We start from the raw sequence: 27500 nt of genomic DNA, 5'->3' as shown, positions 1-27500 counted from the left end.
CCAGCGAAACACGATTCACTCCCTTGTTTGTTCATTCAGCAAACGCCATAACCGCTGCACTTATTCGTCACTTTACGCAACAAAAATAGAGACTCCTGTAGACTGAATAATACCTGAATAATACCTTGCCTTCAAATTTCGTGAGTTGATGATGCGCACATCACTTCAAGGCTGCATTGGTTTAGGTTGTTTAGATCTGGGAGCGAAACATGTCGTTCAGTTTAATCAAATCGGGATAGACACAGGAAGCTAAGATTTATCCGCATTACATGCATGAATCGGGGTTTGGGGGGTGGGGGGAGGGGGAGAGTCAGTAATGTCACACGACATGCTAATACACATCTTATTGACGTTGAAGTGTGCTAAACACCGGAACAGCGCATCTGATTCAGCAGATCAACAGATCTTCGCTAATACAACATATGATCGAATCTTGATCAACCAAACCGGTGACAGAGAAGGGGAAGATGGAAGAGAAAGGTGGGAGCTCTGACGTGTCAGCCAATCGATCTGTGTCTTCCCCCTTGGGACAAAAACCTATCTGACGTCATCGTTTGGCCACCACCTCCTCGATCTGACCCGTCTCTCGCATCATCTGTAAACTTTGACCTTCCCCCTCCTGTGGTGGACTGGAATGTTAGGAATGTGTCAGCTAATACATCTCACTGTTTTGTCTTCGTGTAGTGTGTGTGTGTTGTGTGTGTGTATGTTGTGTTCTTGACGTGTTATGAGTGTGTGGGTTTTTTTTCTTTTTCGGGTGTGTGTGAGGGGGGTGTGGGGGGGATAGAAATCGCTGGGAGGAAGTGTGTGTGTGTGTGTGTGTTCGTGTCTGTGTTGGCGTGTGTATGAGTGTTTTTTTGTTTGGTTGTTTTGTTGGGTTTTTTGGTTGTTGGTTTGTTTGTTTTTTGGCGGTATAGTGTGTGTGCGTGTGTGTGTGTGTGTGTGTGTGTGTGTGTGTGTGCGTGCGTGTGTGTGTGTGTGTGTGTGTGTGTGTGTGTGTGTTTAGGCAAGGAATGACTGTCACTATGTATGTATATATGTGTGTCCGCCTGTCTGTGTACGTGTTTGTGTCTCAATCTCATTGTGCTATGTGTGTCTGTCTGTCTCTTTGTGCTGTGTGTCTGTCTGTCTCTTTGTGCTGTGTCTGTCTGTCTGTCTCTTTGTGCTGTGTGTCTGTCTGTCTGTCTCTTTGTGCTGTGTCTGTCTGTCTCTTTGTGCTGTGTCTGTCTGTCTCTTTGTGCTGTGTCTATCTGTCTCTTTGTGCTATGTATCTGTCTGTCTCTCTGTGCTATGTCTGTCTGTCTGTCTCTTCCCAGACAAACCTCATACTCAAAGTTGTACCAATCCACAAGGACACAATCCAAATTACAAACGTCACGCAAAAAATGGAATAAATTCATTAATAAATGAGTGCGTGAAAGATGGCTTGACCTGCAGAGCTCTGGAGCCCCTCCAGGTGATGAAAGGCGTTGCCCGTGACACACACGAGCGATGGACAAACTGCTCAGAAACCCATCTGTCTACTGACCATCACCATAAACTGACAACGTGGATTCACCTGTCTGGGAAGGTCTCTTTCACTCTGGACCAGTGGCTGTTTCTCTGCTGCACACTGAACCTGGGAATGCTGACCAGTGGCTGTTTCTCTGCTGCACACTGAACCTGGGAATGCTGACCAGTGGCTGTTTCTCTGCTGCACACTGAACACGGGAATGCTGACCAGTGGCTGTTTCTCTGCTGCACACTGAACACGGGAATGCTGATCAGTGCTGACTTGATGTATTTGTGATTATTTTATTTTAATTTCCAGTCTTCCTGAAAGTGTGTGGAGGGGACGTGGTAGGGTGAGCGTTGGAGAGGAACACATGATGGATGTCCTGTGTACACACTGCCAAAAACATTCATTCAATGCTTACGGAATCACACACACACACACACACACACACACACACACACACACACACACACACACACACCTGGCCATCCATGAGCCATAGCCCCACAAAGCGTCACTTCACCGACCAACACAAACTGATGGGCTCTGCTCTCTGTTCCAGCGTGAGTGTATCTCCGTCCACGTGGGTCAGGCCGGCGTGCAGATGGGCAATGCATGCTGGGAGCTGTACTGTCTGGAGCACGGCATTCACCCTGATGGCAAGATGCCCTCCGACAAGACCATGGGAGGGGGGGACGACTCCTTCAACACCTTCTTCAACGAAACCGGCTCCGGCAAGCACGTGCCTCGCGCCATCTTTGTGGACCTGGAACCAACGGTTGTCGGTCAGTGGGTCACGTGTCAAGTCCGTTTCTGTGTGTTCCAGGTGACAGATGGGCAAAGGATGCTTCTTTACATCCAGCCCTCACCCTAACAAGGTGCTAAAGAGAAGAAGCAAATTAGATTTAAAAAGAAAAAAAGATCAAAGCACAGTGGAAACATGTATGTGGCTACAGTCACTTTTCCTTTTGTCCCTGTTACCCCAGCCTCAACCAGCACCATCGCCAAAACACAAGTCCTCCATTCGCAGTCAAAGTGTTTGGCGAGGTAGGCATAGTATCCAGGGCATGGCGTGGTCTGTGAAGGGTGAGGCAGGCAGAGGTAGGCATAGTATCCAGGGCATGGCATGGTCTGTGAAGGGTGAGGCAGGCAGAGGTAGGCATAGTATCCAGGGCATGGCGTGGTCTGTGAAGGGTGAGGCAGGCAGAGGTAGGCATAGTATCCAGGGCATGGCGTGGTCTGTGAAGAGAACTGAGGCAGCATTCAGACACTGTAGTCATGACCAGACAGACAGCATTCAGACACTGTAGTCATGACCAGACAGACAGCATTCAGACACTGTAGTCATGACCAGACAGACAGCATTCAGACACTGTAGTCATGACCAGACAGCATTCAGACACTGTAGTCATGATCAGACAGACAGCATTCAGACACTGTAGTCATGACCAGACAGACAGCATTCAGACACTGTAGTCATGACCAGACAGCATTCAGACACTGTAGTCATGATCAGACAGACAGTATTCAGACACTGTAGTCATGATCAGACAGACAGCATTCAGACACTGTAGTCATGACCAGACAGCATTCAGACACTGTAGTCATGACCTGACAGACAGCATTCAGACACTGTAGTCATGACCAGACAGACAGCATTCAGACACTGTAGTCATGATCAGACAGACAGCATTCAGACACTGTAGTCATGATCAGACAGCATTCAGACACTGTAGTCATGACCAGACAGACAGCATTCAGACACTGTAGTCATGACCAGACAGCATTCAGACACTGTAGTCATGACCAGACAGCATTCAGACACTGTAGTCATGACCAGACAGACAGCATTCAGACACTGTAGTCATGACCAGACAGCATTCAGACACTGTAGTCATGACCAGGCAGACAGCATTCAGACACTATAGTCATGACCAGACAGACAGCATTCAGACACTGTAGTCATGACCAGACAGACAGCATTCAGACACTGTAGTCATGACCAGACAGACAGCATTCAGACACTGTATTTATGACCAGACAGCATTCAGACACTGTAGTCATGACCAGACAGCATTCAGACACTGTAGTCATGACCAGACAGCATTCAGACACTGTAGTCATGACCAGACAGACAGCATTCAGACACTGTAGTCATGACCAGACAGACAGCATTCAGACACTGTAGTCATGACCAGACAGACAGCATTCAGACACTGTATTTATGACCAGACAGCATTCAGACACTGTAGTCATGACCAGACAGCATTCAGACACTTTAGCCATGACCAGACAGACAGCATTCAGACACTGTATTTATGACCAGACAGCATTCAGACACTGTAGCCATGACCAAACAGACAGCATTCAGACACTGTAGTCATGACCTGACAGACAGCATTCAGACACTGTAGTCATGACCAGACAGACAGCATTCAGACACTGTAGTCATGACCAGACAGACAGCATTCAGACACTGTAGTCATGACCAGACAGCATTCAGACACTGTAGTCATGACCACACAGACAGCATTCAGATACTGTAGTCATGACAAGACAGACAGCATTCAGACACTGTAGTCATGACCAGACAGACAGCATTCAGACACTGTAGTCATTACCAGACAGCATTCAGGCACTATAGTCATGACCAGACAGACAGCATTCAGACACTGTAGTCATGACCAGACAGACAGCATTCAGACACTGTAGTCATGACCAGACAGACAGCATTCAGACACTGTAGTCATGACCACACAGACAGCATTCAGATACTGTAGTCATGACAAGACAGACAGCATTCAGACACTGTAGTCATGACCAGACAGACAGCATTCAGACACTGTAGTCATGACCAGACAGCATTCAGGCACTATAGTCATGACCAGACAGACAGCATTCAGACACTGTAGTCATGACCAGACAGCATTCAGACACTGTAGTCATAACCTGACAGATAGCATTCAGACACTGTAGTCATGACCAGACAGCATTCAGACACTGTAGTCATGACCTGACAGACAGCATTAAGACACTGTAGTCATGACCAGACAGACAGCATTCAGACACTGTAGTCATGACCAGACAGCATTCAGACACTGTAGTCATGACCAGACAGACAGCATTCAGACACTGTAGTCATGACCAGACAGACAGCATTCAGACACTGTAGTCATGACCAGACAGACAGCATTCAGACACTGTAGTCATGACCAGACAGACAGCATTCAGACACTGTAGTCATGACCAGACAGACAGCATTCAGACACTGTAGTCATGACCAGACAGCATTCAGACACTGTAGTCATGACCAGACAGACAGCATTCAGACACTGTAGTCATGACCAGACAGACAGCATTCAGACACTGTAGTCATGACCAGACAGCATTCAGACACTGTAGTCATAACCTGACAGATAGCATTCAGACACTAGTCATGACCAGACAGCATTAAGACACTGTAGTCATGACCTGACAGACAGCATTAAGACACTGTAGTCATGACCAGACAGACAGCATTCAGACACTGTAGTCATGACCAGACAGACAGCATTCAGACAATGTAGTCATGACCTGACAGACAGCATTCAGACACTGTAGTCATGACCAGACAGACAGCATGCAGACACTGTAGTCATGACCAGACAGACAGCATTCAGACACTGTAGTCAGGACCAGACAGCATTCAGACACTGTAGCCATGACCAGACAGCATTCAGACACTGTAGTCATGACCAGACAGACAGCATTCAGACACTGTAGTCATGACCAGACAGACAGCATTAAGACACTGTAGTCATGACCAGACAGACAGCATTCAGACACTGTAGTCATGACCAGACAGCATTCAGACACTGTAGTCATGACCAGACAGACAGCATTCAGACACTGTAGTCATGACCAGACAGCATTCAGACACTGTAGTCATGACCAGGCAGACAGCATTCAGACACTGTAGTCATGACCAGACAGACAGCATTCAGACACTGTAGTCATGACCAGACAGCATTCAGACACTGTAGTCATGACAAGACAGACAGCATTCAGACACTGTAGTCATGATCAGACAGACAGCATTCAGACACTGTAGTCATGACCAGACAGCATTCAGACACTGTAGTCATGATCAGACAGACAGCATTCAGACACTGTAGTCATGACCAGACAGCATTCAGACACTGTAGTCATGACCAGACAGACAGCATTCAGACACTGTAGTCATGACCAGACAGACAGCATTCAGACACTGTAGTCATGACCAGACAGCATTCAGACACAGTTGTCATGACCAGACAGACAGCATTAAGACACTGTAGTCATGACCAGACAGACAGCATTCAGACACTGTAGTCTTGACCAGACAGACAGCATTCAGACACTGTAGTCATGACCAGACAGCATTTAGACACTGTAGCCATGACCAAACAGACAGCATTCAGACACTGTAGTCATGACCAGACAGACAGCATTCAGACACTGTAGTCATGACCAGACAGCATTCAGACACTGTAGTCATGTCCAGACAGCATTCAGACACTGTAGTCATGTCCAGACAGCATTCAGACACTGCAGTCATGACCAGACAGACAGCATTCAGACACTGTAGTCATGACCAGACAGACAGCATTCAGACAATGTAGTCATGACCAGACAGACAGCATTCAGACACTGTAGTCATGATCAGACAGCATTTAGACACTGTAGCCATGACCAAACAGACAGCATTCAGACACTGTAGTCATGACCAGACAGACAGCATTCAGACACTGTAGTCATGACCAGACAGACAGCATTCAGACACTGTAGTCATGACCACAGACCATCAGTCACCATAATCATGATCACTGTCACTGTGGCCCACAGACCATCAGTCACCATAATCATGATCACTGTCACTGTGGCCTACAGACCATCAGTCACCATAATCATGATCACTGTCACTGTCACTGTGGCCTACAGACAATCAGTCACCATAATCATGATCACTGTCACTGTCACTGTGGCCTACAGACCATCAGTCACCATAATCATGATCACTGTCACTGTCACTGTGGCCTACAGACCATCAGTCACCATAATCATGATCACTGTCACTGTCACTGTGGCCTACAGACCATCAGTCACCATAATCATGATCACTGTCACTGTCACTGTGGCCTACAGACCATCAGTCACCATAATCATGATCACTGTCACTGTCACTGTGGCCTACAGACCATCAGTCACCATAATCATGATCACTGTCACTGTCACTGTGGCCTACAGACCATCAGTCACCATAATCATGATCACTGTCACTGTCACTGTGGCCTACAGACCATCAGTCACCATAATCATGATCACTGTCACTGTGGCCTACAGACCATCAGTCACTGTAGTCATGACCAGACAGACAGCATTCAGAAACTGTAGTCATGACCAGACAGACAGCATTCAGACACTGTAGTCATGACCTGACAGACAGCATTCAGACACTGTAGTCATGACCAGACAGCATTCAGACACTGTAGTCATGACCAGACAGACAGCATTCAGACACTGTAGTCATGACCAGACAGACAGCATTCAGACACTGTAGTCATGACCAGACAGCATTCAGACACTGTAGTCATAACCTGACAGATAGCATTCAGACACTAGTCATGACCAGACAGCATTAAGACACTGTAGTCATGACCTGACAGACAGCATTAAGACACTGTAGTCATGACCAGACAGACAGCATTCAGACACTGTAGTCATGACCAGACAGACAGCATTCAGACAATGTAGTCATGACCTGACAGACAGCATTCAGACACTGTAGTCATGACCAGACAGACAGCATGCAGACACTGTAGTCATGACCAGACAGACAGCATTCAGACACTGTAGTCAGGACCAGACAGCATTCAGACACTGTAGCCATGACCAGACAGCATTCAGACACTGTAGTCATGACCAGACAGACAGCATTCAGACACTGTAGTCATGACCAGACAGACAGCATTAAGACACTGTAGTCATGACCAGACAGACAGCATTCAGACACTGTAGTCATGACCAGACAGCATTCAGACACTGTAGTCATGACCAGACAGACAGCATTCAGACACTGTAGTCATGACCAGACAGCATTCAGACACTGTAGTCATGACCAGGCAGACAGCATTCAGACACTGTAGTCATGACCAGACAGACAGCATTCAGACACTGTAGTCATGACCAGACAGCATTCAGACACTGTAGTCATGACAAGACAGACAGCATTCAGACACTGTAGTCATGATCAGACAGACAGCATTCAGACACTGTAGTCATGACCAGACAGCATTCAGACACTGTAGTCATGATCAGACAGACAGCATTCAGACACTGTAGTCATGACCAGACAGCATTCAGACACTGTAGTCATGACCAGACAGACAGCATTCAGACACTGTAGTCATGACCAGACAGACAGCATTCAGACACTGTAGTCATGACCAGACAGCATTCAGACACAGTTGTCATGACCAGACAGACAGCATTAAGACACTGTAGTCATGACCAGACAGACAGCATTCAGACACTGTAGTCTTGACCAGACAGACAGCATTCAGACACTGTAGTCATGACCAGACAGCATTTAGACACTGTAGCCATGACCAAACAGACAGCATTCAGACACTGTAGTCATGACCAGACAGACAGCATTCAGACACTGTAGTCATGACCAGACAGCATTCAGACACTGTAGTCATGTCCAGACAGCATTCAGACACTGTAGTCATGTCCAGACAGCATTCAGACACTGCAGTCATGACCAGACAGACAGCATTCAGACACTGTAGTCATGACCAGACAGACAGCATTCAGACAATGTAGTCATGACCAGACAGACAGCATTCAGACACTGTAGTCATGATCAGACAGCATTTAGACACTGTAGCCATGACCAAACAGACAGCATTCAGACACTGCAGTCATGACCAGACAGACAGCATTCAGACACTGTAGTCATGACCAGGCAGACAGCATTCAGACACTGTAGTCATGACCACAGACAATCAGTCACCATAATCATGTTCACTGTCACTGTCACTGTGGCCTACAGACCATCAGTCACCATAATCATGATCACTGTCACTGTCACTGTGGCCTACAGACAATCAGTCACCATAATCATGATCACTGTCACTGTGGCCTACAGACCATCAGTCACCATAATCATGATCACTGTCACTGTCACTGTGGCCTACAGACCATCAGTCACCATAATCATGATCACTGTCACTGTCACTGTGGCCTACAGACCATCAGTCACCATAATCATGATCACTGTCACTGTCACTGTGGCCTACAGACCATCAGTCACCATAATCATGATCACTGTCACTGTCACTGTGGCCTACAGACCATCAGTCACCATAATCATGATCACTGTCACTGTCACTGTGGCCTACAGACCATCAGTCACCATAATCATGATCACTGTCACTGTGGCCCTCAGACCATCAGTCACCATAATCATGATCACTGTCACTGTTACTGTGGCCCTCAGACCATCAGTCACCATAATCATGATCATGATCACTGTCACTGTGGCCTACAGACCATCAGTCACCATAATCATGATCACTGTCACTGTTACTGTGGCCTACAGACCATCAGTCACCATAATCATAATCATGATCACTGTCACTGTGGCCTACAGACCATCAGTCACCATAATCATGATCACTGTCACTGTCACTGTGGCCTACAGACCATCAGTCACCATAATCATGATCACTGTCACTGTGGCCTACAGACCATCAGTCACCATAATCATGATCACTGTCACTGTCACTGTGGCCTACAGACAATCAGTCACCATAATCATGATCACTGTCACTGTGGCCTACAGACCATCAGTCACCATAATCATGATCACTGTCACTGTGGCCTACAGACCATCAGTCACCATAATCATGATCACTGTCACTGTGGCCTACAGACCATCAGTCACCATAATCATGATCACTGTTACTGTGGCCTACAGACAATCAGTCACCATAATCATGATCACTGTCACTGTGGCCTACAGACAATCAGTCACCATAATCATGATCACTGTCACTGTGGCCCACAGATGAGGTCAGGACGGGTCAGTACCGACAGCTCTTCCACCCCGAACAGCTGATCACAGGCAAGGAGGACGCCGCCAACAACTACGCCCGTGGTCACTACACCATCGGCAAGGAGATCGTGGACCTGGTGCTGGACAGGATCCGGAAGCTGGCTGACCAGTGCACCGGGCTGCAGGGATTCCTCATCTTCCACTCCTTTGGTGGTGGCACCGGGTCTGGCTTCACCTCCCTCCTCATGGAGCGTCTGTCTGTGGACTACGGCAAGAAGTCCAAGCTGGAGTTCTCCATCTACCCTGCGCCCCAGGTCAGTTTGGAAACCATGCTTCTGACTTGAAATTGGTCAGACAGTCTAGCCATGGCAACTTTGACAGGTATTGGTCTGTTCCTGTATGAACTAAACACAATAAGAACAGTCAAAATCTAGACATTTCCAGGTCAGTTGAATTTATACAAGGCAGCTTTGGTAATTCCAAGAAGCAGAATCCATTGTGCACCTGTCTAAATCGGGTTTAAAAAATGGGGGGGGGGGGCATCTGGTGAGGTCAAGGAATATGACGTGAGCACTGAACACATTTCCTACTGGATAAAATTCTTTGACATGCCTGGACTAATGAGCCATACCATGGTGGCAGGTGTCCACGGCAGTGGTGGAGCCCTACAACTCCATCCTGACCACCCACACCACCCTGGAGCACTCGGACTGCGCCTTCATGGTGGACAACGAGGCCATCTACGACATCTGCCGCCGCAACCTGGACATTGAGCGCCCCACCTACACCAACCTCAACCGTCTGATCGGCCAGATCGTCTCCTCCATCACCGCCTCCCTGCGCTTTGACGGTGCCCTGAACGTGGATCTGACGGAGTTCCAGACCAACCTGGTGCCCTACCCCCGCATCCACTTCCCCCTGGCCACCTACGCCCCCGTCATCTCTGGTGAGACAGATTTCTGTACAACTGGGCTGGAAAAAGCGATGTCAGTGCACATGACATGAACTGGTGATTTTTTGGATGTTTAATCTGACAAAGACAATGAAAGTTGAATGCATTAAATTGAATGAATGTATTAATTGAAGACAAAATTACAAACTCTTTTTTTTCTTATCTTATTATTTGATTGATTTTAATGGAAAAAAAATCGTGATTGCCAATGTCCACAGCGGAAAAAGCGTACCATGAGCAGCTGTCGGTGGCAGAGATTACCAACGCCTGCTTTGACCCGGCCAACCAGCTGGTGAAGTGTGACCCCCGTCACGGCAAGTACATGGCCTGCTGCATGCTGTACCGGGGGGATGTGGTGCCCAAGGACGTCAACGCCGCCATCGCTAGCATCAAGACCAAACGCACCATCCAGTTTGTTGACTGGTGTCCCACAGGTTTTAAAGTGAGTCAGCTGACATTCTGTAACCATACTACAAAACAACTCCCTGCCTTTTGAGGCTCTTGTCCTGATTATATTCTCTAAACAGTGAGGATATGGCTAACTATTAATTATGTTGTAAAAAATATGTTCCAGAGCTGTTGTTCTAATTTTGTGGTATGTGATGCGCAAACTGGGATTTTGGTGATGGTGTAATTATTTGAAGCACCGCTACTGGTGACAGAGGTTAGTTAGGTTGTCACACAAATTGTGAAACCAACAGACTGTTGGCTCAACGTCACAGTTCAGATTCAGAAGTTCAGGAGTGAAAGTGCTTCCTGTCACAAATGTATTCACCACAATGACGTTGCTTATTTGATATTTTAATTGGCTGTTCATTATCAACGATTGAGAGTTGCTGTAGGTCGGAAGGAGTGATGTGCATACTTATATAACATCACTGCTTTTAATCGGTACAACTGGAATTAAACTGTCACAATATACTGCTCTTAATCTGTACAACTGGAATTAAATTGTTGCAGTGTTTACAAACTTCTGAGGGCGTTAAAATTCTGTACTTACGTTTCTGAGTACAGGCATATAATTATAACTCCCTACTCAAATCAGTGTGTTTAGTACAGGCATATAAATATAACTCCTTTTTCAAACTACTGTGTTCATCCCAGGCAAATAATCATAACTCCCTACTCAAACCACTGGACAGTACACATTCTCCACAAATAACCAATGTGTTCACACAACTAACCAATGTGTCCAAACAAATAACCAGTGTGTTCACTTCTCCCTGATAACTCCATTCCCCACAAATAACCAGTGTGTTCACACAAATATCCAATGTGTTCACACAAATATCCAGTGTTCACTTCTCCTTTATACCTCAATTCCCTTCAACTAACCAACGTGTTCACACAACTAACCAATGTGTTCACACAACTAACCAACGTGTTCACACAACTAACCAATGTGTCCAAACAAATAACCAATGTGTTCACACAACTAACCAATGTGTTCACACAACTAACCAATGTGTTCACACAACTAACCAATGTGTTCACACAACTAACCAATGTGTTCACACAACTAACCAATGTATCCAAACAAATAACCAATGTGTTCACACAACTAACCAATGTGTCCAAACAAATAACCAATGTGTCCAAACAAATAACCAATGTGTTCACACAACTAACCAATGTGTCCAAACAAATAACCAATGTGTCCAAACAAATAACCAATGTGTTCACACAACTAACCAATGTGTCCAAGCAAATAACCAATGTGTCCAAACAAATAACCAATGTGTTCACACAACTAACCAATGTGTCCAAACAACTAACCAATGTGTTCACACAACTAACCAATGTGTCCAAACAAATAACCAATGTGTTCACACAACTAACCAATGTGTCCAAACAAATAACCAATGTGTTCACACAAATAACCAATGTGTCCAAACAAATAACCAATGTGTTCACACAACTAACCAATGTGTCCAAACAACTAACCAATGTGTTCACACAACTAACCAATGTGTCCAAACAACTAACCAATGTGTTCACACAACTAACCAATGTGTTCACACAAATAACCAACGTTTCCCACAAAAGATGGACCACCCTTGGATTCATGTTGCATTCTTTCCGGATCTGAACTGGGTGTGTTCATGAAGTCCACATGTACTGAACTGGGTGTGTTCATGAAGTCCACACGTACTGAACTGGGTGTGTTCATGAAGTCCACATGTACTGAACTGGGTGTGTTCATGAAGTCCACATGTACTGAACTGGGTGTGTTCATGAAGTCCACACGTACTGAGCTGGGTGTGTTCATGAAGTCCACACGTACTGAACTGGGTGTGTTCATGAAGTCCATACGTACTGAACTGGGTGTGTTCATGAAGTCCACATGTACTGAACTGGGTGTGTTCATGAAGTCCACATGTACTGAACTGGGTGTGTTCATGAAGTCCACACGTACTGAACTGGGTGTGTTCATGAAGTCCACATGTACTGAACTGGATGTGTTCACAAAGTCCACACGTACTGAACTGGGTGTGTTCATGAAGTCCACACGTACTGAACTGGATGTGTTCACACAGTCCACACGTACTGAACTGGGTGTGTTCACACAGTCCACACGTACTGAATTGGATGTGTTCACAAAGTCCACACGTACTGAACTGGGTGTGTTCATGAAGTCCACATGTACTGAATTGGATGTGTTCACGAAGTCCACAAATACTGAACTGGGTGTGTTCACATAGTCCATGCGTACTGAACTGGCTGTGTTCACATAGTCCACACACACACACACACACACACACACACACACACACACACACACACACACTGAACTGGATGTGTTCACAAAGTCCACACATACTGAACTGGATGTGTTCACAAAGTCCATACATATTGAACTGGATGTGTTCACACAGTCCCCACGTACTGAACTGGATGTGTTCACACAGTCCACACGCACTGAACTGGATGTGTTCACACAGTCCACATACTGAACTGGATGTGTTCACACAGTCCACATGTACTGAACTAGGTGTGTTCACACAGTCCACACGTACTGAACTGGGTGTGTTCACACAGTCCACACGTACTGAACTGGATGTGTTCACACAGTCCACACGTACTGAACTGGGTGTGTTCACACAGTCCACACGTACTGAACTGGGTGTGTTCACACAGTCCACACGTACTGAACTGGATGTGTTCACAAAGTCCACACGTACTGAACTGGATGTGTTCACAAAGTCCACACGTACTGAACTGGATGTGTTCACAAAGTCCACACGTACTGAACTGGATGCGTTCACAAAGTCCACACGTACTGAACTGGGTGCGTTCACAAAGTCCACACGTACTGAACTGGGTGTGTTCACAAAGTCCACACGTACTGAACTGGGTGTGTTCACAAAGTCCACACGTACTGAACTGGGTGCGTTCACAAAGTCCACACATACTTTTAGTGACATTTCTCTGTGGTGAGAGGGTGTATGTTGTGGAGTTCCCACACAGCACAAAGTTGTGTGGTAGGCAAAAAGATTAAATGAAGTTTTCAGGTCATGGTAAGTTCTCACCCAGCTCCATACAATCATGCCTGTTTCCAGGAAAATAGCAGCTAGCCCTGTCTGGATTTTATCGTTGAATCCCCTGCTGCCATTCATTAAAAAAACTGAAGAACATATTCCCACTTGTGAGGATTTTCAGTTTGAATCAAAAGGCGTGTAGTGTAAGTGTTGGTGTGTGTTGACAGGTGGGCATCAACTACCAGCCCCCCACAGTGGTTCCTGGCGGGGACCTGGCCAAGGTGCAGCGTGCCGTGTGCATGCTGAGCAACACCACGGCCATCGCTGAGGCCTGGGCCCGTCTGGACCACAAGTTTGATCTGATGTATGCCAAGCGTGCCTTCGTGCACTGGTACGTGGGTGAGGGCATGGAGGAGGGCGAGTTCTCCGAGGCCCGTGAGGATCTGGCTGCCCTGGAGAAGGACTACGAGGAGGTGGGCGTGGATGCTGTGGAGGCGGAGGATGAGGAGGGGGAGGAGTATTAAGGACGAGGAAGATCATTGAGGAGGGGGGGGAGCATTGAGGATGAGGAAGATCATTGAGGAGGGGGGGGGGAGCATTGAGGATGAGGAAGATCGTTGAGGATGGGGGGGGAGCATTGAGGATGAGGAAGATCATTGAGGAGGGGGGGAGCATTGAGGATGAGGAAGATCATTGAGGAGGGGGGGGAGCAATGAGGAGGGGGAGGTGATGACTGCTGGCTAGCATGGGGGAGGGGGGGTATTCAGGTCATGTCTTGTCTGTCTTTATCTGTCTTTCTCTCTGTCTGTCTGTCTCTCCCCCCATCCCCCTCCCCCACACCAAGTGTGCCTACAGCAAGTACCAATGTTTCAGTGTTTTTCATTAATTGCTCTGAAGATGATTGTATACTGATGTCAGTTTTGAGGGCCACTGTTATGACTGAACAACGAAGCAAACTCAATTTTCATTTTTATTATAAAACACGTGTCGCTTTTTGCTGTTATCAGCCTTTCTTGAAATGAAGCCTTGAGGAAGAAAAGCAATAAATGATCTTTTTTTCACTTTACTTTCCGAAGTGTGTTTGTTAATGTGTTGTATGCCTGGTTGGAATGCTGGTGCGTGTGTGTGTGTGTGTGTGTGAATTTCATGTGCGGTGTATGTTGCATAAGTAGTGCGTGAGAATCACAGGTCACTGCGGAACATGAATACAAAACCAAGAAAAAGACAAGATGTCTGAATGCAGAGTTCATTAAATAGCAATGTCACATATAGAAATCATGTCTTCCACGAATAAGATCACTAGCAATAATGTCAATCAAAAAGGGACTTAACCCCCCCCCCCCCCCCGCCCCCCCAAAAAAAGCCTGTGAAAATATCCAGCCTTGGTACACATTAGCATCAACATCACCATCTTCATGGAACTGGCAAGCTGTGGCAGCTGTCTGAAGTCCTCAGCAGTTCAGACAACTTCAGTGATTACCTGCACGCTCACCTTTCCTGTCAATCTTCAATTTCGCTGAGACGCCGTGATCTCATTGGCTATGAGCAGGGTGGCTGAACCAATCAACTTTTTGCTCTCTCGCTGACACGCGGCAGTTGGCGCCAACCACCACCGCCCCTCACCTTCACCCCACCTCCTCCTTCCCCTGCTCCGACAGGCGGTGTCCATACAGCAGACATCACACCAGTTGAGAAGAGGGAGAGAGAGAATCACCCAATATTGCTGGACAGAATCTGTAGGAATCACTTATAATCGACATTGACCCATCTGCAGTATTTCATGTGCCTAGACAGTATCCGTTGGTATCACTGGTAATTAACTCTGCCATCTGCAATGTACCATGTGCCAAAACAGTATCTATAGAATCACTCGTAAATAACACTGACCCATCTTCAATATATCATGTGCCTGGACAGTATCTATAGGAATCATTTTTAATTAACACTGACATCCATAATATGTGCCTAGACTATCTATAGGAATCACTTGTAATTAATCAGCACTGGCCCATCTGCAATCGCTGTCAGTATTTGATTGACAGTCGACCAAGCAAGAAATTGATTTCAAGAACCCCCTGACGGCATTAAAACAATACATTGTTTTCCTCAGGGCCTGATGAGTGTGTTTCTTTTATATATGAGAAGTCAGGCATAAGTACTGTTTTCAGCAGATGTGGTGTAGCATATATGGATCTTTCCGCTCGCTCTGGAACCTCACTGAAACTGAAACTGACCCAAAACTAAATGTCTCGACAAAGAACAGTGCGTGTCTGCAGATCCTGGTCAGTTTCAGGAACTCGACAGTTGTGAGAATAAAATCTCAACACTGAACTCCTTAACGGGTAAAAAACAACAACAACAACACACACACACACTCACACACACACACACACACACACACACACACACACAGAGAAAGAAAGGTTTATGATAATAAAATCTATTCTATTCTATTCACACACACACACACACACACACACACACACACACACACACACAGAGAGAGAGAGAGAGAGAGAGAAAGGTTTATGATAATAAAATCTATTCTATTCTATTCTATTCACACACACACACACACACACACACACACACACACACACACACACACACACACACACACACACACACACACACACACATCAGTGTCAGAGTGTCAGTCATACATCCCTGACATACAGCGAGGAGTGTCAGTCATACATCCGTGACATACAGCAAGGAGTGTCAGTCATACATCCCTGACATACAGCGAGGAGTGTCAGTCATACATCCATGACATACAGCAAGGAGTGTCAGTCATACATCCCTGACATACAGCGAGGAGTGTCAGTCATACATCCATGACATACAGCAAGGAGTGTCAGACATACATCCCTGACATACAGCAAGGAGTGTCAGACATACATCACTGACATACACAGCAAGGAGTGTCAGACATACATCCCTGACATACAGCAAGGAGTGTCAGTCATACATCACTGACATACAGCAAGGAGTGTCAGTCATACATCCCTGACATACAGCGAGGAGTGTCAGTCATACATCCCTGACATACAGCAAGGAGTGTCAGACATACATCCCTGACATACAGCAAGGAGTGTCAGTCATACATCCATAACATACAGCAAGGAGTGTCAGTCATACATGCCTGACATACAGAGAGGAGTGTCAGTCATACATGCCTGACATACAGCAAGGAGTGTCAGACATACATCACTGACATACAGCAAGGAGTGTCAGACATACATCCCTGACATACAGCGAGGAGTGTCAGTCATACATCCCTGACATACAGCAAGGAGTGTCAGTCATACATCTATGACATACAGCAAGGAGTGTCAGTCAAACATCACTGACATACAGCAAGGAGTGTCAGTCATACATCCCTAATATACAGCGAGGAGTGTCAGTCATACATCCCTGACATACAGCAAGGAGTGTCAGTCATACATCCCTGACATACAGCAAGGAGTGTCAGTCATACATCCCTGACATACAGAGAGGAGTGTCAGTCATACATCCCTGACATACACAGCAAGGAGTGTCAGTCATACATCACTGACATACAGCAAGGAGTGTCAGTCATACATCCCTGACATACAGCAAGGAGTGTCAGACATACATCCCTGACATACACAGCAAGGAGTGTCAGTCATACATCCCTGACATACACAGCAAGGAGAGTCAGACATACATCCCTGACATACAGAGAGGAGTGTCTGTCATACATCCCTGACATACAGCAAGGAGTGTCAGTCATACATCACTGACTTACAGAGAAGAGTGTCAGTCATACATCACTGACATACAGCAAGGAGTTTCAGACATACATCACTGACATACACAGCAAGGAGTGTCAGTCATACATCACTGACATACAGAGAGGAGTGTCAGTCATACATCCCTGACATACACAGAAAGGAGTGTCAGTCATACATCACTGACATACAGCAAGGAGTGTCAGTCATACATCACTGACATACAGAGAGGAGTGTCAGACACATCCCTGACATACAGAGAGGAGTGTCAGACATACATCCCTGACATACACAGCAAGGAGTGTCAGACATACATCACTGACATACAGCAAGGAGTGTCAGTCATACATCCCTGACATACAGCGAGGAGTGTCAGTCATACATCCCTGACATACAGCAAGGAGTGTCAGTCATACATCACTGACATACAGAGAGAAGTGTCAGACATACATCCTTGACGTACAGCAAGGAGTGTCAGACATACATCCCTGACATACAGCAAGGTGTGTCAGACATACATCACTGACATACAGCAAGGAGTGTCAGTCATACATCCCTGACATACAGCAAGGAGTGTCAGACATACATCACTGACATACAGCAAGAAGTGTCAGACATATATCCCTGACATACAGAGAGGAGTGTCAGTCATACATCACTGACATACAGCAAGGAGTGTCAGTCATACATGCCTGACATACAGCAAGGAGTGTCAGTCATACATCACTGACATACACAGCAAGGAGTGTCAGTCATACATCCCTGACATACAGAGAGGAGTGTCAGTCATACATCACTGACATACACAGCAAGGAGTGTCAGTCATACATCCCTGATATACAGCAAGGAGTGTCAGTCATACATCCCTGACATACACAGCAAGGAGTGTCAGACATACATCACTGACATACAGCAAGGAGTGTCAGTCATACATCCATGACATACAGCAAGGAGTGTCAGTCATACATCCCTGACATACAGCGAGGAGTGTCAGTCATACATCCCTGACATACAGCAAGGAGTGTCAGACATACATCCCTGACATACAGCAAGGAGTGTCAGTCATACATCCATGACATACAGCAAGGAGTGTCAGTCATACATGCCTGACATACAGCAAGGAGTGTCAGACATACATCCCTGACATACAGCAAGGAGTGTCAGACATACATCCCTGACATACAGCAAGGAGTGTCAGTCATACATGCCTGACATACAGCAAGGAGTGTCAGTCATACATCTATGACATACAGCAAGGAGTGTCAGTCAAACATCAATGACATACAGCAAGGACTGTCAGTCATACATCCCTGACATACAGCAAGGAGTGTCAGTCATACATCACTGACATACACAGCAAGGAGTGTCAGTCATACATCACTGACATACAGCAAGGAGTGTCAGTCATACATCCCTGACATACAGAGAGGAGTGTCAGTCATACATCACTGACATACAGCAAGGAGTGTCAGACATACATCCCTGACATACACAGCAAGGAGTGTCAGTCATACATCACTGACATACAGCAAGGAGTGTCAGTCATACATCACTGACATACAGCAAGGAGTGTCAGACATACATCCCTGACATACACAGCAAGGAGTGTCAGTCATACATCCCTGACATACACAGCAAGGAGAGTCAGACATACATCCCTGACATACAGAGAGGAGTGTCTGTCATACATCACTGACATACAGCAAGGACTGTCAGTCATACATCCCTGACATACAGCAAGGAGTGTCAGACATACATCCATGACATACAGAGAGAAGTGTCAGACATACATCCCTGACATACAGAGAGGAGTGTCAGTCATACATCACTGACATACAGCAAGGAGTGTCAGTCATACATCACTGACATACAGCAAGGAGTGTCAGTCATACATGCCTGACATACAGCAAGGAGTGTCAGTCATACATCCCTGACATACAGCAAGGAGTGTCAGTCATACATCACTGACATACAGCAAGGAGTGTCAGTCATACATCCCTGACATACAGCAAGGAGTGTCAGTCATACATCCATGACATACAGCAAGGAGTGTCAGTCATACATCCCTGACATACAGAGAGGAGTGTCAGACATACATCACTGACATACAGCAAGGAGTGTCAGTCATACATCCCTGACATACAGCAAGGAGTGTCAGACATACATCACTGACATACAGCAAGGAGTGTCAGTCATACATCCCTGACATACAGCAAGGAGTGTCAGTCATACATCCCTGACATACAGCAAGGAGTGTCAGTCATACATCACTGACATACAGCAAGGAGTGTCAGACATACATCCCTGACATACAGCAAGGAGTGTCAGTCATACATCCCTGACATACAGAGAGGAGTGTCAGTCATACATCACTGACATACAGCAAGGAGTGTCAGTCATACATCACTGACATACAGCAAGGAGTGTCAGTCATACATCACTGACATACAGCAAGGAGTGTCAGACATACATCCATGACATACAGCGAGGAGTGTCAGTCATACATCCCTGACATACAGCAAGGAGTGTCAGTCATACATCCCTGACATACAGCAAGGAGTGTCAGTCATACATCCCTGACATACAGCAAGGAGTGTCAGACATACATCACTGACATACAGAGAGGAGTGTCAGTCATACATCACTGACATACAGCAAGGAGTGTCAGACATACATCACTGACATACAGAGAGGAGTGTCAGTCATACATCACTGACATACAGAGAGGAGTGTCAGACATACATCCCTGACATACAGAGAGGAGTGTCAGACACACATCCCTGACATACAGCAAGGAGTGTCAGTCATACATCCCTGACATACATGCCTGACATACAGCAAGGAGTGTCAGTCATACATCACTGACATACACAGCAAGGAGTGTCAGTCATACATCACTGACATACAGAGAGGAGTGTCAGACATAGATCCCTGACATGCAGCAAGGAGTGTCAGACATACATCCCTAACATACAGAGAGGAGTGTCAGTCATACATCACTGACATACACAGCATGGAGTGTCAGACATACATCACTGACATACAGAGAGGAGTGTCAGACATACATCCCTGACATACAGCAAGGAGTGTCAGACATACATCCCTGACATACAGCAAGGAATGTCAGACATACATCACTGACATACAGCAAGGAGTGTCAGTCATACATCCCTGACATACATGCCTGACATACAGCAAGGAAAGTGAACCAATGTCTACCGGTTTGAGGGATGTGAACCATGCAATGTCTACTGGTTTGAGGGAAGTGAACCATGCAATGTCTACCGGTTTGAGGGAAGTGAACCATGCAATGTCTACCGGTTTGAGGGAAATGAACCTATGTCTAGTGGCTTGAGGGAAGCGAACGAATGTCTGCATGTTTGAGGGAAGTGAACCATCATGAGATGTCTACTGCTTTGAGGGAAATGAACCACTGTCTAGCGGTTTGAGGGAAGTGAACTAATGTCTACCGGTTTGATGGAAGTGAACCATGCTATGTCTAGCGGTTTGAGGGAAGTGAACCAATGTCAACCAGTTTGAGGGAAGTAAACAATGCAATGTCTACCGGTTTGAGGGAAGTGAACCATACGATGTCTACCAGTTTGAGGGAAGTAAACCAATGTTTACCAGTCTGAGGGAAGTGAACCATGCAATGTCTAGCGGTTTGAGGGAAGTGAACCATGCAATGTCTAGCGGTTTGAGGGAAATGAACCAATGTCTAGCGGTTTGAGGGAAGTGAACTAATGTCTACCGGTTTGAGGGAAGTGAACCATGCTATGTCTAGCGGTTTGAGGGAAGTGAACCAATGTCTACCGGTTTGAGGGAAGTGAACCAATGTCTACCGGTTTGAGGGAAGTGAACCATGCAATGTCTACAGGTTTGTCTACCGGTTTGAGGGAAGTGAACCATGCAATGTCTACCAGTTTGAGGGAAGTGAACCATGCAATGTCTACTGGTTGGAGGGAAGTGAACCATGCAATGTCTACCGGTTTGAGGGAAGTGAACCATGCAATGTCTACCAGTTTGAGGGAAGTGAACTGATGTCTACCAGTTTGAGGGAAGTGAACTAATGTCTACCAGTTTGAGGGAAGTGAACTAATGTCTACCAGTTTGAGGGAAGTGAACCAATGTCTACCAGTTTGAGGGAAGTGAACCATGTAATTTCTACCAGTTTGAGGGAAGTGAACTGATGTCTACCAGTTTGAGGGAAGTGAACTAATGTCTACCAGTTTGAGGGAAGTGAACTAATGTCTACCAGTTTGAGGGAAGTGAACTAATGTCTACCATTTTGAGGGAAGTGAACTGATGTCTACCAGTTTGAGGGAAGTGAACCAATGTCTACCAGTTTGAGGGAAGTGAACTAATGTCTACCAGTTTGAGGGAAGTGAACCATGTAATTTCTACCAGTTTGAGGGAAGTGAACTAATGTCTACCAGTTTGAGGGAAGTGAACTAATGTCTACCAGTTTGAGGGAAGTGAACCATGTAATTTCTACCAGTTTGAGGGAAGTGAACCATGCAATGTCTACCAGTTTGAGGGAAGTGAACTAATGTCTACCAGTTTGAGGGAAGTGAACTAATGTCTACCAGTTTGAGGGAAGTGAACCATGTAATTTCTACCAGTTTGAGGGAAGTGAACTAATGTCTACCAGTTTGAGGGAAGTGAACCAATGTCTACCAGTTTGAGGGAAGTGAACTAATGTCTACCAGTTTGAGGGAAGTGAACCATGCAATGTCTACCAGTTTGAGGGAAGTGAACCATGCAATGTCTACCAGTTTGAGGGAAGTGAACTAATGTCTACCAGTTTGAGGGAAGTGAAACAATGTCTACCAGTTTGAGGGAAGTGAACTGATGTCTACCAGTTTGAGGGAAGTGAACCATGCAATGTCTACCAGTTTGAGGGAAGTGAACCAATGTCGACATCGAAAACGAAAACAGGCAAGCAAAACAACCTTTCACACACACACATGTGCGTGCGCACCCCACCATACACATACACCTCAGCCCCCCACCCCCCCCCCCCACCCCCACCCCCCTCACCCTCCTCCCTACGCCACTCCACTCCCCCACCCACCCCCAACTCCCAGCCCCCTCCCCCCGAACACCACACACACACACACACACACACCACACACACACACAGAGTACATGTATGACTAACCTGCCCCACAGTCTGAACACACACACAAACACACTCACGGAGTCAACGCAGATACAAGGGTGCACGCGTTACTCACTTTTCACAAGGCAGGATTGTTAAATACTTGAACAAAAACAAACATTCTTGCCAACGCATACCAGAGCGACGTTGTTTTTACACACACACACACACACACACACACACACACACACACACACACACATCACCCGTTCAACTCACAGTCTCCTCTCACCACCCTTCTGGCAACTGAAACCGATTTTGAAGGGAGAGCATCGTGTCACAACCAGCAGTCGATTTTACTTCAACAGTTATTCCCCTTCTCTAAGAGGTTCTCTCCAACTTGGCATCTTTTCCTTTATCTGTTTCAGTCGGTCTCTGTCTGTCTGTCTGTCTGTCTGTAGCCGGTTGGGCAGGGTTGTCTCACCACATCAGCACCAGTTCTCTTCCAGTCTTTATTGAGGACGGGGAACGGATCGGGACTTGGGTGAAGGGAACAGGAGAGCGGGGGGTTAAAGGGCAAGGGACTGTACTCGTACAAGGAGGGAAATAAATAAATAAGTAAATGAATACTCTGTGGACAAAACAAAGTCCTCGTAAGCAAGCGTACAGTAATGTCTAACTAAGTTCGTTCAGTCACTGACTCCAAACATCACTTTACCAAATATTACACATGAATCTACAATTGTTACAAATGGGTATGTGAAAAGACTAAAATATCCCATTAATTGAAATGAGCAATTGCTTTCAACCATCTGGACTCCCAATTCGAAATTGTCTAATTTCTTAAAGAATTAAACCATCCTTGCTCACAAGCACCAAGTTTAACAAGGTACACTTGGTGGTAAAGGTCTGTGATTTATTGTTTGGATTTAATTTGGATAAAAGAATTGAAACATGAAAGGGAATAACTTTGGATCTATTTTGTTGTGGCTCAAAATCCTGTGGTAAGAATATTTTCAAGGATCAAAATCCTGTCAGTGACACCACTTTTGTAAGCTGTGCACCCGAATTGTATATTTATATTAAAGGGGGACGGTACAAAAGTATTATTGATGATTTACTGTATTGAAGGATAGAAAAGCTGTAGGTGCAGGCCAGGGGCATATAGCAGGCCAGTCACAAAAGGCTTTTCTATTGTTGTATTACAATATTAAGTTGTATTACAATATTAAGTTGTATTACAATATTAAGTAAGCAGAGGAGAAGATAAAGAGAAAACAGTGCAAGTGATACGTAGCCAGACGTTGGCGACTTGGGGCAACGCACACAACACACACTCTTGTGTGCGACACAGCAAGAGAGAGAGAGAGAGAGCAGGCTGTAGCCAGTGACTGGCCAGGGGAAAAGTGACCAGTGATGGACAAAGTGGAGTTCAACGACCTATCGGCATAATAAACCATTGATCACCCACTCCGTCTATTTATGCAAGTTAAGCGAACTGCAATGATGCTCGCGTGGCCCGTGAAACAATTAAAAGGTCCCAGGTCAGGCTAAATCTGATTAGCATTGTGTTTGTTACAAGGTGTTCAGTGACATATTTCTAAAAGATTTCTGAACCAGTTTACGTCGGATAGGTCGCAAAAGAAAGAGCTCAACACCTACTTTATAATGAGTATAAAATGAAGTGTTGATTATTTACGATGAATTATATAATTTTGATTTAAGTCACCTGAAAAGGGTAAGTCAGTTTAGTGAGCTTGTCGCTGAAAATTACAAACTGCGTTAAATCAGTTTAACGTAGGCAAACGCAAATGGAACAGATTAAAGATGGAATAGTGACGATTCTGCCAGTATATAATACTTGTAGTTTACTGATCCGACGAAAGAGATATTTAATTAAGTACGGTGGAGCAGAAACACATCTTAGTTCCTCTCACCCAATGGCGTACAGCAACACTAGTTGTGAGTGGTTATGTGACGAAGGCAAAATGACGTCAGCTTAGCGTCAGTTGAAATCTTTAGACTGACGAACGATTAAACTGATATCAAGCATGCTTCTAACTGATTAAAGTCAGTGTGTGTGTAAGCACAACAAATATAATATTACAGTGAACGATACAGAGACTTGATTTAATGGATGGTTAGGAGCAGTTGTTTAAAGTGGGCTTTGCAATCAAACCGGGAATGGCGTCACACATTCTGTGCGAGCCGTTGGAGACCAGTGGTTAGTTGCGAAATAGGCGTCTGCTATAGCGTGTGTGGTAAACAGTCAGTGAAGCCAGCCGAGTGCTTGGCTACATATATAAATAATAATCAGCACCAACCCCCAGGCACTGTCAGACCTGAAAAGGACAGCACACGTGTAGATGGAGTTATTCAGTGTGACTCCATGGGCCCAGCGTCCCTGGCAGAGCTGTGACAAAGACAGCACACGTGTAGATGGAGTCATTCAGTGTGACTCCATGGGCCCAGCGTCCCTGGCAGAGCTGTGACAAAGACAGCACACGTGTAGATGGAGTCATTCAGTGTGACTCCATGGGCCCAGCGTCCCTGGCAGAGCTGTGACAAAGACAGCACACGTGTAGATGGAGTCATTCAGTGTGACTCCATGGGCCCAGCGTCCCTGGCAGAGCTGTGAGAAAGACAGCACACGTGTAGATGGAGTTATTCAGTGAGACTCCATGGGCCCAGCGTCCCTGCACACGTGTAGATGGAGTTATTCAGTGAGACTCCATGGGCCCAGCGTCCCTGCACACGTGTAGATGGAGTTATTCAGTGAGACTCCATGGGCCCAGCGTCCCTGGCAGAGCTGTGAGAAAGACAGCCAAGAAAAGGAAGGAAAATATCAAAGGATGGGTGTTGTCATGTGACGGCTAGGGGCCTCATTACTCTATCCAGTGTATGACGTAATTCCAGACATTGTCTTTTCAACGTTTTCTGTTTACTGAGAATGTGAGGACCATGTTGCGTGTTGCTGCAATGGATTGTCGCCCTTGCATGGATTGTCGCCGGCGACAATATGTGCAGCCCTCACTGCAGCCAGCCCTCACTGCAGAGCTCACTGCAGCCCTCACTGCAGCCAGCCAGCCCTCACTGCAGCCAGCCAGCCCTCACTGCAGCCAGCCAGCCCTCACTGCAGCCAGCCCTCACTGCAGGCAGCCCTCACTGCAGCCCTCCCTCACTGCAGCCCTCACTGCAGCCAGCCCTCACTGCAGCCCTCACTGCAGCCAGCCCTCACTGCAGCCCTCGCTGCATCCCTCACTGCAGCCAGCCCTCTCTGCAGCCCTCACTGCAGCCAGCCCTCACTGCAGCCAGCCCTCTCTGCAGCCCTCACTGCAGCCCTCACTGCAGCCAGCCAGCCCTCACTGCAGCCAGCCAGCCCTCACTGTAGCCAGCCCTCACTGCAGCCAGCCCTCACTGCAGCCAGCCCTCACTGCAGCCCGCCCTCACTGCAGCCCTCACTGCAGCCCTCACTGCAGCCAGCCCTCACTGCAGCCAGCCCTCACTGCAGCCCTCACTGCAGCCAGCCCTCACTGCAGCCAGCCCTCACTGCAGCCAGCCCTCACTGCAGCCCTCACTACAGCCAGCCCTCACTGCAGCCCTTGCTGCAGCCCTCACTGCAGCCAGCCCTCTCTGCAGCCCTCACTGCAGCCAGCCCTCACTGCAGCCAGCCCTCTCTGCAGCCCTCACTGCAGCCAGCCCTCACTACAGCCAGCCCTCACTGCAGCCAGCCCTCTCTGCAGCCCTCACTGCATCCCTCACTGCAGCCAGCCCTCACTACAGCCAGCCCTCACTGCAGCCAGCCCTCACTGCAGCCCTCACTGCATCCCTCACTGCAGCCAGCCCTCACTGCAGCCAGCCCTCTCTGCAGCCCTCACTGCAGCCCTCACTGCAGCCAGCCCTCACTACAGCCAGCCCTCACTGCAGCCAGCCCTCTCTGCAGCCCTCACTGCATCCCTCACTGCAGCCAGCCCTCACTGCATCCCTCACTGCAGCCAGCCCTCTCTGCAGCCCTCACTGCAGCCAGCCCTCACTGCAGCCAGCCCTCACTGCAGCCCTCACTGCAGCCAGCCCTCACTGCAGCCCTTGCTGCAGCCCTCACTGCAGCCAGCCCTCTCTGCAGCCCTCACTGCAGCCAGCCCTCACTGCAGCCAGCCCTCTCTGCAGCCCTCACTGCATCCCTCACTGCAGCCAGCCCTCACTGCAGCCAGCCCTCTCTGCAGCCCTCACTGCATCCCTCACTGCAGCCAGCCCTCACTACAGCCAGCCCTCACTGCAGCCAGCCCTCACTGCAGCCAGCCCTCTCTGCAGCCCTCACTGCATCCCTCACTGCAGCCAGCCCTCTCTGCAGCCCTCACTGCATCCCTCACTGCAGCCAGCCCTCACTGCAGCCAGCCCTCACTGCAGCCAGCCCTCACTGCAGCCAGCCCTCACTGCACATAATTACTGTCGCCTATCTGACACGGTGCTGTTGTGAGGGGTGAGTGAAGAGTTGTGACGTAACTATTACGACTGTGACCTAGCGTAGAGTCGTTGAAGGGCTGTGCCCTGGCAGATAACACACACACACACACACCGGCTGCCACTGATCGGCCGCAAGAAGGATGGGAAAAGATCTCTGATGCCACTGAGGAACAT

The 27500-nt window shown here is 47.1% G+C and overlaps 1 protein-coding gene across 1 annotated transcript in view; it reads left to right on the top strand.

The window, feature by feature from the left end:
* The window catches only part of LOC143298745 (tubulin alpha-3 chain-like), a 30578-nt gene extending 15506 nt beyond the window's left edge, over window positions 1-15072 (top strand). Inside the window, exons 2-6 of the mRNA XM_076611678.1 lie at window positions 2058-2280; window positions 9588-9889; window positions 10218-10521; window positions 10746-10969; window positions 14234-15072. Coding sequence (XP_076467793.1) covers window positions 2058-2280; window positions 9588-9889; window positions 10218-10521; window positions 10746-10969; window positions 14234-14530 — 1350 coding nt within the window. The 3' untranslated portion in view covers window positions 14531-15072. The remainder of the gene's footprint in view (window positions 1-2057; window positions 2281-9587; window positions 9890-10217; window positions 10522-10745; window positions 10970-14233) is intronic.
* Window positions 15073-27500: the final 12428 nt, after the last annotated feature.

Source organism: Babylonia areolata, chromosome 24, assembly GCF_041734735.1.
Source record: "Babylonia areolata isolate BAREFJ2019XMU chromosome 24, ASM4173473v1, whole genome shotgun sequence".
Lineage (NCBI taxonomy): Eukaryota > Metazoa > Mollusca > Gastropoda > Neogastropoda > Buccinidae > Babylonia > Babylonia areolata.
The sequence above is the reverse complement of the archived record's forward strand: the minus strand, read 5'-3'. Positions and strand labels throughout refer to the sequence as shown.